A 19874-nucleotide genomic window follows, 5' to 3' on the forward strand; every position below is an offset into this window, starting at 1 on the left:
AGGAAAACAGCTTAATCCTTTAGGACAAGAATTTAAAGCTGTGTTGGTGATCATGCTGGCCCTGTTTTGTGGTTCACTCAGCAACAGAACATGGTCCCCATGCTCTTACAATGGAATAGAATTTTTTATTATGAATGGACTGTTCATTTTTCTTGTCTTTGGGCATTTGATTTATGCTAGTAGTCTGCCTACTAGGGGATTTAGATGTCATATTCTCTAATGATAATTCCTGTCCTAATGTTTAGGGATAAAAATATGGCCTACTGTTTTAAATTTTCAAATAAGCATGAAATAGAGTAACCATACTGCAATAAACATTTATAGTGAATCCTCTATTCTCTGAATCAAAAGAATTAAGAGTAAACAGAATCTTATTTCTTAAACAGTAGCTTTCAAATATTTACTAAAAACATTTTAAAACTGAGATCTAAAGTATTTATATGAATGAATGAATGCTTCTATTATTTAGTTCAGAAATTTACACAAAATGCTAAAGCAAAATATTTTCATAAAACCCACTATTAAAACTGTCTAATTCTTATCTCTTAAGATTCTGACATATATATTTAATGTTACCCCCCAAAAATTTAAGAAAACCATTTTGAAGTCATTTATCAATTTCAGATTATGATAATTTTTGATGTGCAATTCAAATATACTAAATTTCCACAGTGTAAAAACTTTAAAAAGCATAATTTCTTTCCATTCAGATGTGTCCCTTCCAATGACAGGTTAGTAGACTGTAAAATAAAATTTTAAATTTAGATTTCTATTATACATATTAAAATCCTTATATTATACATAATATAAGGATTATATTATATTATTATACATAATATTATACATATTACCATCTTATACTTGTACAGAATGGCGAAATCATTGTTTCTTGATCAAGTGCAATTCTGTACAAGCAGTGGTCTTTTTAGCTAAAATACCTGACACTAAGAAAGAATTGTGACAATAGAAGGTCTCTGCAAAAAAAGCCAGTACAGATTTACTTAAATTAAATGTTTATAATTTTACCTTTAAGAGGATAAAAGTAGCAATGGATCAACCACTTTAAGGAAAATAAACACCTTACTAGTTTTTAAAAAATGTCAATAAAACATCTATAAGATGTCTGTAATTCAAGAAAAAAGTTTTCTATATCATTCTCATCTTTAATAATATAATTTGAAAATATTTTAAAAAAACAAAAATTTAAGACACAATATTAAAACTATTTTTTGGAAACACTTTCACAGCCTATAATCAACAAAAAGCTACACTTCACTCAGAATGTAATTTTTTATTTTGTAGACTCAGAGTTCAATTCCAAACTCTAGACTCTGTCAGAGTAAGGCAAGTAACATCATAGTGTCTGTTTCCTTTTCCTTTACATGGAGATGGGAACACCTCTTCATGGGACTAAAGGAAAGTTTTATTTAGATAACAGATAAAGCCCCAAGTCCAATGCTGGGTACATAATAAGCACTCAGTCAATGACAGATAATCATTCTTCAGTTAAACACTAGACATCTGCATGAATGAACTCCCTCTTCCCATGACAGAAAATTCTTTTCTGTCAAAAGTCTTAGATATGAGGACACATGAATTTTTTTTTAGATTCTTTTTTTTCCTTTTTCTTTTTTTAAAGATTTTATTTATTTATTTATTTAACAGAGAGAGGGGGAGAGATCACAAGTAGGCAGAGAGGCAGGTGGGGGAGGGGAGAAGCAGGCTCCCTGCTGAGCAGAGAGTTCAATGCAGGGCTCGATCCCAGGACCCTGGGACCATAACCTGAACTGAAGGCAGAGGCTTAACTCACTGAGCCACCCAGGCACTCCAAATTTTGTTAGATTCTTAAAAAGACATATTCCTTTTGCTCCCTTCTTGGGGAGTCAATAGTTAAATTTGTAGAGTTTGTTGTTTTTATTGACATCTTGTGGCTATTGGCCTTAACACTTTATAATAAACAATTTCAACGCTATTTTCAATAGTTTCAATGAGTAAGTCTGCAATAGATCTGAAATTTAACCCAACAATTATATACTTCTATTTCTTAAATCTATTCTTTAAAAAGTTATAAACTTTGGCTTCCTTTTTTCATTTTTCTTCTTCAACTTCAGTTCTCTATCAGTCTTTCCAGAGAGAGCAACCCTCTACATATAATAACCAAGAACACTGCCTCCATATCCTTCAGTTTCTGAACAAATGGTCCATTAAGAAAATTATTTTTTCTAACACAGAGAAAAATAACAGGCCACTAAAAACAAAAAAAGAGTATAATAAAACAACTCTTCAAAAAAGATAAACTTGAGATATTCAATTTACTTAGACCAATTACATTATGTAAATCTGCCTATACAGGCATATAAAACTCAGGTCATCACTTGATTCTTTCTAGTCTTCTAGACCATGCTACACAAAAGAACTTTCTGTGATCATGGAAATCAAAAGATTTCAAAAGAACTTTCTGTGATCATGGCTTAGTATCTGTGATTCCCAAAAAGGTAGTTACTAGCCAAGTGTGGCTACTGAAAATAAGACTAAGGTACTTACTTTTAAATTAAATTAAATGATTAAATTTAAATAGCCACATTTATCTACTACAATGGACAGCACAGCCTTAGACACACTCCTTTTCTTTCTCCTTACTGGAAGCTCTTATTTATTTATTTATTTATTTTTTAAAGATTTTATTTATTTATTTGTCAGAGAGAGAGGGAGAGAGAGCGAGCACAGGCAGACAGAGAGGCAGGCAGAGGAAGAGGGAGAAGCAGGCTCCCTGCCGAGCAAGGAGCCCGATGTGGGACTCGATCCCAGGAAGCTGGGATCATGACCTGAGCCGAAGGCAGCTGCTTAACCAACTGAGCCACCCAGGCGTCCCAACTCTTATTTAAATCCTTGTTTCAAACCCCTTCTCGGTCATATCTAAGATTGAACAGCTTGACAGAGTTACAATCTCAAAAGCAAAGAGAATTACTGAAAAAGACTTTTCCAAGATACTTTTAAAATGTACTTTTTGATGAAGAGTACCACATTCAATTATTTTAGATTTTCTAAGCACAGTTCACTGAAATGAAAAATAAAATAAAAAAGAAATAACACACACATCTGAGTGCTTGAAATTAAAACTCTAACAATATATTGTCTTCTAAATTCTCTATCAGCTACATAACTAATCCCAGAATAAGATAATGGTATGATTAAAAACAAGTACAGCACAAACCATAGCACAACAAAGCGTAACTAAGGAAACAGATAAAAATCACTGTTACCCCATCTATTCTCTGTGATAATAGAAATATTAATGAATGGAAATATGATGGATCAAATGCAACAATACAATGTGTTAGCCAATGAAGAGTTATATAATTTTTATCATGAGTATTATTTACCACATATCAAGTCCTAGCTCAGTTTTAAGGGATTTTTGAATGACTGATTATGGTTCTTTCCAATTAAATCTGAGCATAAGCATTACTTTATTTACTTTTCATAAACATTACTTTAAAGTAGAACTATTAAAAAGGTGACCATAAGATCTCAGAAAAAGATTTTAGGTATTTTAAGTTCCCCTTTGTTTTTTTCCCAGTCTCCCCATATACACACATACTCATCTCTTTCCAACAAATGTAGGTGTTTAGAAGGAAAACAACTATGGTGCTTATCTGTTAGGAATGAAAGAATGGCCTCTCTCTGGGGCTGGTATTAATGTCATTACCACCAGTCAATTCCTCCTTTCTTCTGCCTATCAAAACTTGGCTTTTATTATCTTGGGGGTGGGGAGATGGGGAGGGAGGGTGGAGCATGTAAAACAACTTCAGTATTCTGGGGATTCAAAAGAATTCAAGCTATGTGAATGCAAGTTATGTGCTAAACTACATACCAATTTCTGAATGACTACTGATTTAATTTTTTTGTTTGGCATTTAAAACATAATGAAACTTACTATTCTGAGCCAGCGCTTGAAGCAGACAATCCAAGCATCCTTCTAAACTATCCTCAGTTCTGTCAACAGCTGTTATCTTCAACTTCTTCAAGGTATCACTGAGATTATCTGCTTATAGAAAAAAAGAAAAATCAGAACTCTCACTAAAATATGATCCTCACGTTTCATGACCGTTACCACTAACAGGCATTATTGTGAATAACTTCCACAAACATTACAAAATGGCAATGGACTGTACCATTACAAATTTTTTAAATAAAATGTATCCACATTTAACTCAGATATTAAATATTCATTCTGTATATGTGAGATACCAGGGATATTCAGGAATATTACAGATTGTCACAGAACATCTTCTTCAGGATTCTTATACCATCTTTAGCCTGTTTAAGAAACCAGCCATGATTAATTGAAAAAAAAAAAAAACTAAATGTCCCCAAAAGATTACATTGCTTTGCAAATAATATTTTGTTTCATTTTTGGCTTCCTCTGCTGTATTTCAAAGACATAAAATGAAAATGAAGGTTTAGAAAAGTTTCAAAATGACTGAAAATAATAGAAAGCTGATAGCTATAAAACCTACTCTAACGCTGCCATTCGAAAAACACTTCAAATCAAAATACTGCTATAAACTAAAACATACACATTTTGGATTATAAGGCCATGCTCTAATCCTAATTGCAGTGGTTTCCCCCACACCATACACTGTCAAAATTTCTTTACATTAAAAATTCAGATCCCCACATTTATCCAATGTAAATTTTATTTACATCAATTATTTCTATTGACATTTAAATACTAAAAATTAAAACTGAGACTTTTTAAGATTCATTTTAGTAATTCATTTAACCCTAAGTTATAAAATTTAACAGTAATATTTAAAAATATATATTTCAGAAACAAAAAACTCATTAAAAATAGTATTGTTCTTGGGGCGCCTGGGTGGCTCAGTGGGTTAAGCCCCTGCCTTCGGCTCAGGTCATGATCTCAGGATCCTGGGATCGAGTCCCACATCAGGCTCTCTGCTCAGCAGGGAGCCTGCTTCCTCCTCTTTCTCTCTCTGCCTGCTTCTCTGCCTACTTGTGATCTCTCTCTGTCAAATAAATAAATAAAATCTTTAAAAAAAAAAAAAAGTATTGTTCTACCTTTTTACAAGTCTCCATATGCCTGCCTTTACAGAAAGTAACTGGGTTTTCACATCTGCTTCTGTACTCAAATCTTCTATAATTTGTTGTTTGGGTTAAGCAGATGAAGAAAATTCAGCCTTAAGCAGCCTTAAAACATGTGAGGTTGCTTAAAAATAGCCTCACATGTTTTACACACATAGTTGAAAAACAGCAGGGTATTTTAATAGCCTTTTCAGATAATTGTGGATATTCTTTGACACCACACCAAAACTGGACAAGTGGTAGTTTTTAAAGGTTGGTTGCCATAAGAAATCTGAAACAATATTAATAAATGCTTCCAACTCACATTCATATCCACTGATCTCCTACACTTTGAATCTTTCATGCATGTAAGATATTTATCATCAAAGCACTGGTCATCAAAAAAATTAGGTCGTGGAGTTACACATATTTTCCAAATACTGACATATTTCATTATACTATTTCAAAATAAAATATTTGCTAGTATCATCACTAATCTTATTAAAAGACTCTTTGTAAATCCTGGAGAAATATCAAGATGAAGGCATGCAAGTTTCCCAAAATTCTAATTTTCTCTTACAAACTTCAATTTCATTACCAGCAACAAATACTGTCAGCTATTTTCCTTAAATAATATATTAGCCTCATTCCCTTGTGACAAAATATCTGCCAAATATAAAAAACCAGTTTTGTCCGTTCTTTCAAATAAAAAATGACTTTCCATGAAAAAAAAAAAAAAGTACCTTGGTCAGCTCATAAACCACTGCTCAAATGTTTCTCTTCAAAACATGAGATTCTGCAATGCAACAGGTGTTTTATGTGTACCTCCCATTTCATGACAAAGAATATTTTTTAAATGTGTATACAGATATTGAGGGGTTTTTTTAAATTTTTTTTTCCTGCTTCATAATGGGCATTCTTAAGCTCATATTTTTTTCTTCTTCATGTTACAATGAAGAATACTACTAATACAATTCAGTACTACTACTGCTCTGATTCACACATTTTAAAGCATCCTCAGTTTTTTACCCATAATTGCTTTTGTACCATAATTAGGGCAAATGCAGGCAGTATTGACCTCATAGACACCCTAATGGGATACCAAGGACCTCTAGCATTGCTGCTGCAGTTAGAAATTCAGGTATTTTCTTACTTCAAAGTAAGGTATACATTGTAATAGACTTCTGTACATTTCCAGGTCAAAACAATTCTACAAATATGTTGAAATCCCCTATTATAAAATGAAAGATAATTACTTTCCATGCCAATCCAAGAAAAAGTAGACTTAAAATTTTACATAATATAATAATAACATGCTCTAGGGACACCTCGTACAACCTGACTACTCCAGTAAACCTAAAAATCCCAGATTATTAAAAATCCCAGATTATCATTCATATCCAAGTTTAATATTTACTTTCTTAAGAGGGGCTAAGCAGTTTTAAGAAACTGATTTTTATTCTAAAGAAAAAGTACATTTGTATGTATCTCTTCTGTAAGCTAAAAAAGAAGATGTAGGGCATCATATTTCAGATATTCTTGTTCAAACTTACTAAATTCATATTAAGTTAATTTTCCTGAAATAAAGTATGAATAATGTACAGTATCTAAGTTCATATTATTAAGATTAATAAATGTAATATCCCAACACTGAGGAAAAAAATAAGACTTATGTTAGCCAAATTACAGCAATCCATCAAAACTATCAGTCAACAAGAAATAAAAGGCAGTTAAGACTCATTTAGTACTACTGATGTTGGCATCTGAGTCTTTTAAAATTCTTTCCTTCCCTTCATCCCATCCCCAAAGCTCCTTACTTGACATCCCCTTCTGATGAGAGTCTCAGTCTGGATTATATGAGTCCAGAGACCATCCTTGTCCATTTTATCTAAGTCTCCTCTGCCTTAACCCCTCAGGATCATTTTCAATCACTGTATCCATTCTTCACAGCACTATTCACAAGTTTTAATTATATTTTTTGTTTAACTGTTAATATACGCTCCCCCACTATATTTTATGGGACATCAACTTAACTATAGTCATTGCACAGTGCCCAGTAAATGTAAGGACTGAGTTCATTCTTTGCACAAAGCTGTCTAGTTAACATCCTTTGTATCACACATTTAAGAGCCAGAGTGGGCCAATAGCAAAGGCAAGTTAGTTGTGACCTGTTAAGCACCTACTACGTACTCCATATAATTTAAAATATAAATAGTGTCTTACATTTTAAGATACAAAAAAAAAAATCACTGAAGACAAGTTAAGCATTTAAGAATATAAAATATGTAACTGAAAACTACATAGCTCATCCCACTTTTAAAAGATTTTTTATGTCAGTAAAAAAGCATTCAGCCTCTCCATGGGAATAATTACATGCCTATTAATGATCTTCTCAGGGAAGTTCATTAAATTCTACATCCAGAGACAACCAAAGCTGTCAAACAGAATTACTACAAATCTATTATGATTTAAGCATTTTAAATGAATGAACAGGTTAGTACTGAAAGAAACATTAATCAGTTTATAAAATAAAATGCTAGAATGTTTCATATCTTTATTAGAATGCTGATTACATGAATATATAATACATTTTCCAAAGTTCCTCAAACTGACCATTTAAAATCTGTGCATTTTAGCTTATAGAACAGAGGGAGTTAGGAACAGAGGGTATTATTTCTGGACTCCCTCAAACCATGACAGTACATTTCAGCAGTGAATTCTTACCATTAAGATACTGAAATTGCTCTAATGGAAAATCTCTTAGCTTCTGGTAGCAGGGGTGAAGGGGAGGCAGTGAGTCAAGAATGGTAATTTTCATGGGAGGTTCTACTACTAAGAAGTATTAATAATCAAAATAAATTTTTCTTAGAAGAATTTCTTTCCTATATGATAGCATTTGACAAGACTAGCTTGTTTTATGAAAGATAATACAACATTTTCAGAGTTAAGCAAAGTTGACTTTGTCATTAATTCTGCATCGCCTACTTCTAACCACTTCTTCGCTCTTAAAACCACAACCTAACCAAGTCTTCTTAAACTCTATCAAAATTACTCTCGCCAAGGTCTTAAATGGTATCTTGACTAATCCAATGGATTTTTCTCAATCCTCTTATCCAGTATCTTTGTAGCAACAGACTCCTTTCTTTTTTGGTACACTTTCTACTGACTTTAGAACACCAGTCTGAACATTTGTTCTCAGGCTGCTTCTTCTTTCTCTACCCCTTCGATGTTAGTGTGACCTCCGTTTCACCTTTTCTCTATTTTTCATTTTGCTAGTTTTATAGTCCTAGGTTCATAAAACTCTTAGCTTATTTCTACTGTTAGATGGGAAATTCTTGTAGAACAATAACTTCTAAGATACACACACTGCCCTCTATAGTGGAAATTTACCAAATCCTGAAAATCTACCTTACTTTCTGAATTACTTGCATCTTTTATTGTAAATTATGGTACAAACTGCCATGATTAATATTTTTATTAGGAAGGGGTATACTAAAAACAATGACATTTCATTATTTTTTTTCTCATTCTAATTATTTCAGAAATCAAATAAACACTTTCCAAGCAGCCACCATTCATTCTTTTTTTTTTTAACTAACATATAATATATTATTTGTTTCAGGGGTACAGGTCTGTGAATCATCAGTCTTATACAATTCACAGTGCTCAGCACAGCCCATACCCTCCCCAATGTCCCTCACCCAGCCATCCCATCCCTCTCACCTCCCTCCCCAAAGCAACACTCAGTTTGTTTCATTCTTAAATGGTATTAAAGTCTATTTTAGTTTGAACCAGAAATACTGTAGTCTAACTTATCACCTTTGATGACAGGGTCAAGAGTCTGACAGATGATCTTTACAACTACAGTCTTAAGCCATCATGGATAAAAAGCAAGATATAGTTTGCAAAATTTTATTTCACACAATGTCCAAAACCTTTTCACTTAGAGTTCAAGAATTATTTTACCATTGTTATAGCTATCAAATATAGCTTTAGCATATAACATGACATAATAAATTAATACATTGGTTTTTTTTTTTTATTAGATAGTGATTTATAGTGAGACCCAGGCTTAATTCTTTGTTCCAGAAATGACCAAAAAAAAAAAAAAAAAAAATGAGGGTGATTTCTTTTCCTCAACAACCCCCAATAAATTTAAAATACTATACAAAATAGTGGCCAAGGCCCAAAATATGGTAAGCCAATTTAGAAAACAATGTAGATACATCAACGAAGCTTGAGGGTATTTGTCGAAGAATTTAAAGAAACCCAAGAATTATACTAGAATGATGTTGGAAAAAATGTATAATCCGTCATTACAAATACCCTCTGTGTGAAGAACTGTTGGAGAGGTGTCTGGGTGGCTCAGTTGGTTAAGCAGCCGGACTCTGAATTTTGGCTCAGGTCATGACCTCAGAGTTGTTGAGATCAGCCCTGAATTAGACTCTGTGCTGGGTATGGAGCTTGCTTAAGAGTCTCTCTCTCTCCCTCTCCCTCTGTGTCCCCTGTCCCAGCTCAAGCACATGCACCTACTCTCTCTTAAAAAAGAAAAAAACTGTTGGAATGATCTCTATACACAAGAGTTCCAGAAGATGCCACAAAGTAGAAACCATATACTTTCAAATTTCACTTTTATACAGGTAAGCTAATTGAGTTCATATAGAAGGAAAAACTCTCTAAACATAAAAATAAGCACTTGAAATGTATTCGCTCTGCTCCAGTTTCTTATACCTAGCATATGCCTGCAAACCAACTTGAGTCCTTACAGTATCAATATCCTACCGCCAGGATTCTTACAGAACATTTTATCAGTTTACTCTATTATCCAGTATTTCCCAGTTTCTCAGTCCCCACTTATCTCTGGGCCCTCATACTCCCTTAGATTAGAACACTGATCTAGGACTTAATTATTTTTTAGCCGTGAATTTCTACTTCTCCAGGATAATACGTAAGTGTCTGCCTACAATGCTTTAGCTTTGGCACTTACATCCAAGAGTAAAAGATAATCATCCCTCCAAGCTCTGCCCTACACTCTAGGATATACCTAACAAGGAAAGAAAAGCAGATAAGGGGCAGATAATATAAACTGAATAATACGAAATTCTGCTAAATGTAGGGGAATGTTTAAAGGCTATATAAGAGAGATTAAGAGAAGTGTTTGGGCTGTATATTTAGACTTACAAGCAGTCCTGAGCGAGATTCTTCACCAGAACATACTTAAAGTATTTAATTAAGATTGGTGAAAAGGGAATAGTTCCACTTAGTAACCTAATAAATAACAAGAAAGAGATAATACACACTGAAATTTATAAATTTTTAGGCAACACCAACTTTTCTGGATAATAAAATGCGAAACAGAAAAAATGGTACCTACACAGGTAATCAAAAATGTGACAGGTGAGTTTAACATAAGTATATATTAAGAATATAAAAAAAAAAGATACTATTTCAACTATTATTTATGAACCCACAAATATTTTCCCAGGATAATGCTACAGAAAGCAAAAGGAAAATTGAGATCCAAGATAAAAACAAAGGAGAATTTAGATAAAAATTTAACAGAAAGTTTGACAATACCCTTACTTAAAGCTACGATGCACCATAAATTTGAAAGAAAATTAAAGCAACAGGATGAAGAGACATTAAGTCAACTATCAACTTGTTACTTAGCTCGAAATTCACCATTACTGCCAATCTATAAAAATGAATCTGGGCCCCTTAAGTATTTTTTCCTTTGCCAGGTGGCATGATACAAGATTTGTCTATAGAAGACAATGGATAGCACTGAAGAGGAAGATGCTCTCCTTCTGGCTCAGCTTTTGTAATTTTCTGCAGTGTCACAAGTCCACAAGTCACGGCTTTCAACATACATTTTGTCCAGTTCTCAATTCAGGCAGCAGGACTATGTCCAAGAGCCCTAGACAACTCAAGTCTGCATCCCATCACCTTCTGACGAAGTTTGTCCTTCCTTGGATATGCTCCCATAACCCTAGATTTCCCTTCAGATTTGCTATCTACCTTTTAAAAGTTACTTTCCTATTATTGCTTAATAATTTCTATATTAAAATCCTCCTGTTTAAATTACCGTGTAATGGAAGATCATTCTCTTTGGATTTCTTGATATTCCTGCACTATTAGGGCCTTCTGAGCAAGGGAAATAGATAAATTATAATAAAGGTAAGTCTCCCTTTCTGGAGACATTTTAGGATCATAAAAAATTTCTCTCTTCTTTCCAGAGATTTACTTTTAGCTTATATTTAGGGTAATACTCCTAGAGATACTTCTCCCTTTCCCTAGCGATGATTTGTTTTAATTCCAGAGTAAAGACGGGTGTGTGTATGCGTGTATGCAGTTTTTTATATTTACAAATACACACATACAAACTTTAAAGCATAATCAATCCAAATGTTACAATAATACTGATTACCTTTCTATGGTAATGTTCTTAATAAAAAATATCATTATTATTGCAATTAAATTATTTTAGAAAATCATAATGACCCCATAATTGAAATCCCTTGGTTAATATACAATAAAGTATTATTTTTTCCAGTGGTAACGAACTTAAAACCCACTGTTTCCCAAAAGGTAATGGAAAAGATACAGATTCAAACTAATTTTGCCAAATACACTAATATGAGGTTATTATTATAAAAGGGAAGCAGGCTCCCTGCTGAGCAGAGAGCCCGATGCGGGGCTCGATCCCAGGACCCTAAGATCATGACCTGAGCGGAAGGCAGAGGCTTTAACCCACTGAGCCACCCAGGTGCCCCTCCCATCAGGCTTTATTAGGCTAGTGTGTTTTAGAAAGAAATACACAGATTTTAGTAGTAACTATCCTTATTAAGAGTACTGACTGACATTTTTTATTAGCCAAACAGGTAAAATTTACCATAAAGCAACAGTAAACTGTTTAAGCTGTATAAACATGTATATTTCTTTTCTGGCAGCAAATATATCTTTAAGAGAAAGTTAAATAAACCACAGGGAAATGTTATTTGCTAGACAAAATTCTCTGTTAAGCTATCTTTCATTGAGATGAAAAGAAAAACTCAGTAAACATTTATTCATCAGGTAGTTCCCACTGTGATAAGTTTAAATAACAATTTATTTCTTACTGAAACAATTCATTTTTCAGGTTTTATAACTGTTCCAATTATTACAGTTACATAACAAACTACCTCAAACTTAATGGCATAAAGCAAAACCCACTTCATTGTACTCACAGATTCTGTGAAACAGGAATTCATAAAGGGCACATTGAGGAGGGTTTTTCTGTTCCACAAGGTTTGGGGCCTCAATGTAAAGGTTCAAAGGATAGGGGTGTATCTCCAAGAGTGACTACATAGCAGGGGCTGGCATCATCTGAATCATCTGATGGTTCTGGTAATTGGCCTCAAAGGACTTGAAGGTTATGAATGCCAACCTGACACCTGAGGCCCCTCCACATGGCATGGTTTCCTCACAGAATGGCAACTACAGGGTCAGACTTTTCCAAAGCTCCAAACAGACCGGTATTCCCACAAACAAGGTGAAAGCAACACTGTGTTTTACTACCAAATCTAGGAAATGACACAGCACTTCTGGTGCATTCTATTGGTTACAAGTGAGTCACAAGCATGCCCATATTCAGCAGTAAGAGAACTCCCCAACTCTCAATGGGGAATGGCAAGTTCTAGAAGAATATATGGGGGGCAAGAGGTATTGTTGTGGCCAGCTTTGGAAAACATAATCTACTATAATTATATTTACTAAACTGATTTGGTTAAAATAATACAACCAACAGCATTAAACCCTTTGAATGTTTTACCTCTGAACACAAGGTACAGTATCCTCCAAAATGACTGTATGCTCAGCTTTGGAAACAGAAATTAAAATTTATATGGTTATTATCTTATTAATACTTATGAAAAAGGATTATTATTACTATCTATATCTTAGTAGATAAGAAAGTTCAATTTGAAAGCTAAAAAACTTACTTAGAAAGGTAGTGCCAGGGCTGCGTGGGTGGCTCAGTGGGTTAAACCCTCTCTGCCTTCGGCTCAGGTCATGAGCCCAGGGTCCTGAGATCAAGCCCCGCATCGGGCTCTCTGCTCAGCCCAGAGCCTGCTTTCCTTCCTCTCTCTCTCTGCCTGGCTCTCTACCTCCCTGTGATCTCTGTCTGTTAAATAAATAAATAAAATCTTAAAAAAAAAAAAAAAGGTAGTGCCAAAGATGAGATAAATCCAGACATGTGTGTCTTCAACACCTAGGTTCTTTCCACTGAACAGGCAGTCCACATATTACCATGTTAAATGAAATTCATGCAGATTTCATGAAAATCAGAGCTGTGCAAAGTGAAGTCTACCTAATTCTTGCTTTAGAGAGATGTAAACCCTTCAAGAATGAATTTATAACCCAACCATGTTACATAGTTGTACTAGCTAACTGCCTATGTATGTGAATGTGTGCAGCAAAATAAAGAAAAAAAAAGGGTTGGTTGGGAAGGGAGGGGAATCACAATGAAATGTAGCAGAGGCAGCCTCCGCCCTTGTATCTCAAGGGTAATAACAATGCTGGGTACATACTCTAGCTTCCATTAAATGTTTAAATAGATAAATAAGTTCTAAGAACTACTTTCTTGATCATTTCAAGTAATGAGCACCTGTATATTCCTGAGAAGCTATACTAGGGCTGAAATGGTACATACGATGTTTTCTCTCATTAAAATTCTTGGGGCTCTTGTTTTTTCTTTCAAGAATCCAAATTACACCCTTATCTGTTTCTATTAGTCATTTCTTTAATGTTATCTTCCAGTTAGAGGTTCTAAACTTTTCAAAAGCAGAAACTGTCACCACTTGCATTACCTGTCACTTTCTGTAATGCATAATATGATAGTCCTATGTTTCTTGTTTCTGATCTGACCAATGATGTTTTATGCAAACCATATAGAACCAGAAATGTGACAGTTATTATTTCTTGGAGTTCATACCACTCTTGCCAAAAATGCATTCTTAAAACCAAAGCAAATTAAGTTAGTCAGCACTAATCCTACCTTTATTGTAATTGGTTTTGTTTTTGAAGCCAATTATATAATTTTAAAAGTAAACTACAATTTCTATTTCTATAAAACAAATATTTCAATGTAAAAAAAATTTTTTAAGATTTTATTTATTTGAGAGAGAGAGAGCACAAGTAGGGAGGAGGGGGAAAGAGAGAGGGAGAGGTAGGCTCCCCGCTGAGCAGGGAACCTGATGTGGGACTCAATCCAGGACCCTGGGATCATGACCTGAGTCAAAGGCAGCCCCTTACCCAATTGAGCCACCCAGGCGCCTCTAAGTTTTGTTTGTTTATAATGATCAGTCTCATCTCTTATAATGGTGTTACTTGAGGAATCTTCAAATGGAATATTTTTCAAAAGAACTAAACGAAATAATTTTTATTTTTTTATCAGTTTCTTGTTAAAAACAATCTCAGATGGTGTTAGTTCACAGTTTTGAAAGCATTTTTTTGTTAAAGTTCCATGATTCCTGGTTGTTGTTTTTCTGACTATAAAAAGAACCCCCCACCCATAAGTTAGGAGAACTTACTAGTTATTTGAAATTATTTTATATAATTTTATATAATTCTTTTCTACATAATTTATAATTTAACTTGTTTTATATTCTTTAAAATTATAGAATTCTATGTAATTTATTTTATATAATTGGTTTAAATATATAATCCTTGTATGTTAGAAAATGCTTTCTAATATACACAAGAAAATGATGCTTCCTACAAACAATCTAGCAGCCCTATTGCACTTTGATGACTCTTTAAAAATGCCATACCATCATTCTGCCTAGAAAGGCACCATCACACACACACCCCTTCCAAAAAACAGGGGTAAAAATACAATGATCTAGGTTTGGGAGGTGATCAGTCTTATAAAGTAAGTGAGTGTAAAGGTTTGCACATTATAATTTGTATTAGTTCTTTATGAAATTACAGAACTAAAATTAAAGAACTAAATTAAAAGGGGCTCTTTCCCCCCTTCCATTTTTAATTGAAATCTAATATTTGATTTTTATTCAATAATAATGATAGTATTTGAAGAATAGAGATGAAAAAAGGATTTAAAAGAGCTTAAGTAACTTGCCAAAGGCTATACTACAGAATTAATTTATGAAAGAGGAGAGAGTCTATCCTCTACCTCTTCAATTTCTTTTTTTTTTTAAGACTTTATTTATTTGACAGACAGAGATCGTAAGTAGGTGGGGGGTGCACGTGCCCTGCTGAGCAGGGAACCCAATGCGGGGCCCAAGCCCAGGACCCTGAGATCATGACCTGAGCTGAAGGCAGAGGCTTAACCCACTGAGCCACCCAGATGCCCCTCTCTTCAATTTCTTATATAGTTCTGATCAATTACAGATTTGGTTTAATTATGATTGATGAGAATATATGTATCACAGATATTGGCTTTGCTCTTGACTACTTACATGACAATTTTTGCAGTAATTAATTTTAAACTAAATTTATTAACTTTGAAAAAGTAATGTAAGTTCCATTTTACCACAATTTTGAACACAATTATAGCTTTTGAATTACTAAAGACTTAACAGAAATCTCAGAGATTGAACTTCAAATATTTGTAAGAGCCATATGCCACATTAACAAAAGCTAAAAATCAGATGATCATCTTAGTAGATGCAGAAAAAGCATTTGTCAAAATTCAACATCCATTCATGATAAAAACTCTCAACAAAGTGGAGTTACAGAGAACATAACCACCTGCATTATTTAACATAATCTGGCCAAATAGGGGGAATGCCTGGGTAGCTCAGTTGGTTGAGTGTCTGACTCTGGATCTCAGCTCAGGTCTTCATCTCACAGTTGTGCATTCAAGCTCCGCAATGGGCTCCACCTACTTAAATTTAAAAAAAAAAAAAAAAAAAAAAGAGGCCATATATGAAAACCTACAGCTAACATCATACATACCCCATGGTGAAAAATTGAGAGCTGAGAGCCTTCCCTCTAAAGTTCGGACAAGACAAGTATCAAGTATCAATACATACTTGCCACTTTTATTCAATATAGTATTGAGAGTCCTAGCCACAGTAACCAGACAAGAAAAAAAGAAACAGCATGCATTTTGGTAAGGGAGAAATTAAACTGTCAGTATTTACAGATGATATACTATATGTAAACAACCTTAAAGACCCCCCAAAATTAATAAATGAATAGAATAAATTAAAAAATGAAATTAAAAAATGAATAGAAATAATAAATGAATAAACAGAAGTAATAAATGAATATGTTGCAAAACAGAAAATTAATACCCAGAAACTTGTTCGTTTCTATACCTAGTAAGGAAGCTGCAGAAAAAGAAATTTAGAAAACAATTCCATTTACACTTGCACCAAAAACAACAAAACACTTAGGAAGAAACTTAATCAAGGAAGTGAAAATCTGTACTCTGGAAACTATAAAGCACTGATAGAAGAAATTGAAGATGACATAAACAAATGGAAAGATAATCCATGCTCATGGATTGGAAGAATTAATATTGCTAAAGTATCCATACTACCCAAAGCAATCTACGGATTCAGTGCAACCCCTATTAAAATACCATCAGCATTTTTTATAGAACTAGAACAAATAATCCTAAAATTAGTATGGAATAGAAGACTCTGAATAGCCAAAATAATCTTCAGAAAGAACAAAGCTGGAGGTATCATAATTCCAGATTTCAAGATACACTACAAAGTTACATGAAAGAAAACAGTGTGGTACTAGCATAAAAATAGATCAATGGAAAAAAATAGAAAGCCCAGAAATAAACCCACAATATGATCAGTTAATATCATATGTTATATATTGTTATATATTATATAGTCAATCTATGACAAAAAAGGAAAGAACATACAATGAGGAAAAAAACAGTCTTTTCAAGAAATAGTGCTAGGGAAAATGAAGAGCTACAGGCAAAAGAATGAAACTAGGGCACCTTTCTAACACCATACACAAAAATAAACTCAAAATTGATTAAGGACCTAAATATGAGACCTGAAACCATGAAAGCTCTAGAAGATCATGAGGAATAATATCTTTGATATTGACCACAGCACCATTTTTCTAGTTACCTCACCTAAGGCAATGGTAACAAAAGCAAAAATAAACGATTGGGACTACATTAAAATAAAAAGCTTTTACACAGTGAAGGAAACCATCAACAAAACAAAAAGATAACCTACTGAATGGCAGAAAGTACTTGTAAATGATATGTAAGGATTTAATATTCAAAATACACAAAGAACTTATACAACTCAACACCAAAAAACAAATAATCCAATTAAAAACTGGGCAGAAGAAATACACATTTCTCCAAAGATGGCCAATAGACACATGAAAAGATGCTCAACATCACTAACCACTAGGGAAATGCAAATCGAAACCACAATGAAATATCACCTTATCTGTCAGAAAGGTTAAAATAAAAATCTTAAGAAATAATGAGTGTTGGCAAGGATGTGGAGAAAAAAAAATCCCTGTGCCGTACTGGCAGGAATATAAATTGGGACAGCCAGTATGGGACTACGGTATGGAGGTACCTCAAAAACTTTAAAAACAGAAATATCATAAAATCCAATAATTCCACTACTGGGTATTTACCCAATGAAAACAAAAATGTTATTTTTGAAAAGATATACACACCCCTATGTTTACTGCAGTATTTACAAGTCAAGATATGGAAGCAACCTAAATGTTCATGGATAGATGAATGCATAGGGAAGATGTGGTGTGTGTACACACACACACACACACACACACACACACACACAACCACACACGAGTATCATGCAGCCATAAAAAAGAAAAAGAGGAGATCTTGCCATTTGTGACCACATGGACGGACCTAGAGGGTATTATGCCAAGTAAGTTAAATCAGACGGAGAAAGACAAATACAGTATGATTTCACTCATATGTGCAATCTAAAAAAAAAAAACAACAGATAAACAAAAAGCAGATTCAGACCTATTAATACAGAAAACAAAATGACAGTTGCTAGATGAAAGGGGTATGGGAAAAAATGGGTAAAGGGGAGTGGAAGATACAGGATTCCAGTTATGGGATGAATAAATCATGGGAATAAAAAGCACAGAATAGGAAATATAGACAGTGATATTGTAAATAGCATTATATGGTGACAGATGGTAGCTACACTTGTGATGAGCAGAGCACAACATGTAAAGAAGCTGAATCACTATGTTCTATACCTGAAACTAATATAATATCATGTGTCAGTTATACTCAAATAAAAAAACCTAAAGTAGAAAATAAAAATAAACAGGTAAACAAATACCCCGGAGTGAAGTCTGTAGGATTTAAGGTAATAGGAAAAAGTATGGAACTGGGGACCTCATACCCTGCCTAAGAACAATTATCATTAACCGTCACCAATAGGAAGGCAGGCTTGAGGATCCTTAATCTTAATTTTTCAAGAAAATGTCACAAAATAGATTTCTATCAGAAATTTCCTGGTACTTAAATGTTGACAACTAATTCCAATTTCTAAAACTATATTTGGCCCACTGGCTGCTGGTTTGCAAGCCCTATTATAAACATGCCTATAATCACTACAGCATAATGCTGTTATTAAATAAGAAGACTGACCTAAGTCTGTTAGACATGAACAAACAAGTATTACTGAATGCCAACAAGAAATATGAACACTGAGTGACTAAAATTATATTACTAAATGTGTAATAGGAGTCCCAGAAGTGAGAGATGTCCAGAGAAATTGAGAGGTTGGTAGAAGAGGTTGGTAGTCTTCATGAGCCAGATTATGGAGAATGAATAAGAAGAGAGGAAAAAAGAAGTTATTCTAGAAGGAGGAATAACATGAACAAAGGTATACTGACTGGTGTTGTCATTGATGAAGTATATTTCAGGGTCAGTGATTGTCAAAGGAAGATGTATTTCAGAGAGAGAGAGAAATAAAAGAAAGGTAACAGATTTCTATAGATTTTGAAAGCTAAGAAGAGTTTAATATTTTTTTTTGAAGATTTTATTTATTTGACAGAGACAGACACAGTGAGAAAGGGAACACAAGCAGGTTTCCCGCTGACCAAGGAGCCTGATGTAGGGCTTGACCCAGGCAGGACCAAGGGATCATGACCCGAGCTGAAGGCAGACCCAAGCCAAAGGCAGAGGCCTAAGGACTGAGCCCCCAGGCACCCTGCTAAGAGTTTAAACTTAACATGACAGGCAGCTGAAGCAGTATTAGATTACTGAGGAGAATGATATAATAGATGCAGTATCTTTTTAAGAGGATTAATCTGGTTGTAGCATATAGGAAAAAAAGAGCAAAGAGTCTAGTATTAGGGAGGCCAATAGTATAGGAATGAGGAGATGAGGGCCTAGACTCTAGTAGTGGAAATGTTAGAAAAAGAACAGTCTTCCATTGACCTATTTGAGTAAATAAGTAAATGAGTAAATCCTTGATGTGAGTGTATGTATATGTGTGTAGGTATGTATATTTGTGGATGTGTATAGATATGCTTTTTTTTTTCATTAACATGTATAGGATTAGGAAATTAAGATTCTAGATCTGACACTACCCCTAATTCAATGTGTGAACTTGGACATGTCTCTTAACCTCAATGACCTAAGATTCTGACCAGTGTTCCTTACCCTGGACAGAAAGAGGCCATGATATGGTTTTTTCAGGCCCTGGATCTTATAATTCCAAAAACCATGAACAATTTTAAGTCTGAACAACACAGATGTGAACCACACAGGTCCAACCTATAGTGAGTGTAAGGGCCTA

At 34.0% G+C, this 19874-nt stretch overlaps 1 protein-coding gene across 4 annotated transcripts in view; it reads right to left on the reverse strand.

Moving 5' to 3' along the window:
- RAP1GDS1 (Rap1 GTPase-GDP dissociation stimulator 1) overlaps window positions 1-19874 on the reverse strand; it is a 156035-nt gene that overhangs the window by 124456 nt on the left and 11705 nt on the right. For 3 of the 4 annotated variants that reach the window (XM_044224441.1, XM_044224439.1, XM_044224438.1), the window contains exon 2: window positions 3938-4048. In XM_044224441.1, the coding sequence (XP_044080376.1) occupies window positions 3938-4048 (111 nt within the window). The remainder of the gene's footprint in view (window positions 1-3937; window positions 4049-19874) is intronic. The other variant, XM_044224440.1, reaches the window with a different exon arrangement.

Source organism: Neovison vison, chromosome 11 (assembly GCF_020171115.1).
Source record: "Neovison vison isolate M4711 chromosome 11, ASM_NN_V1, whole genome shotgun sequence".
Taxonomy (NCBI): Eukaryota; Metazoa; Chordata; class Mammalia; order Carnivora; family Mustelidae; genus Neogale; species Neogale vison.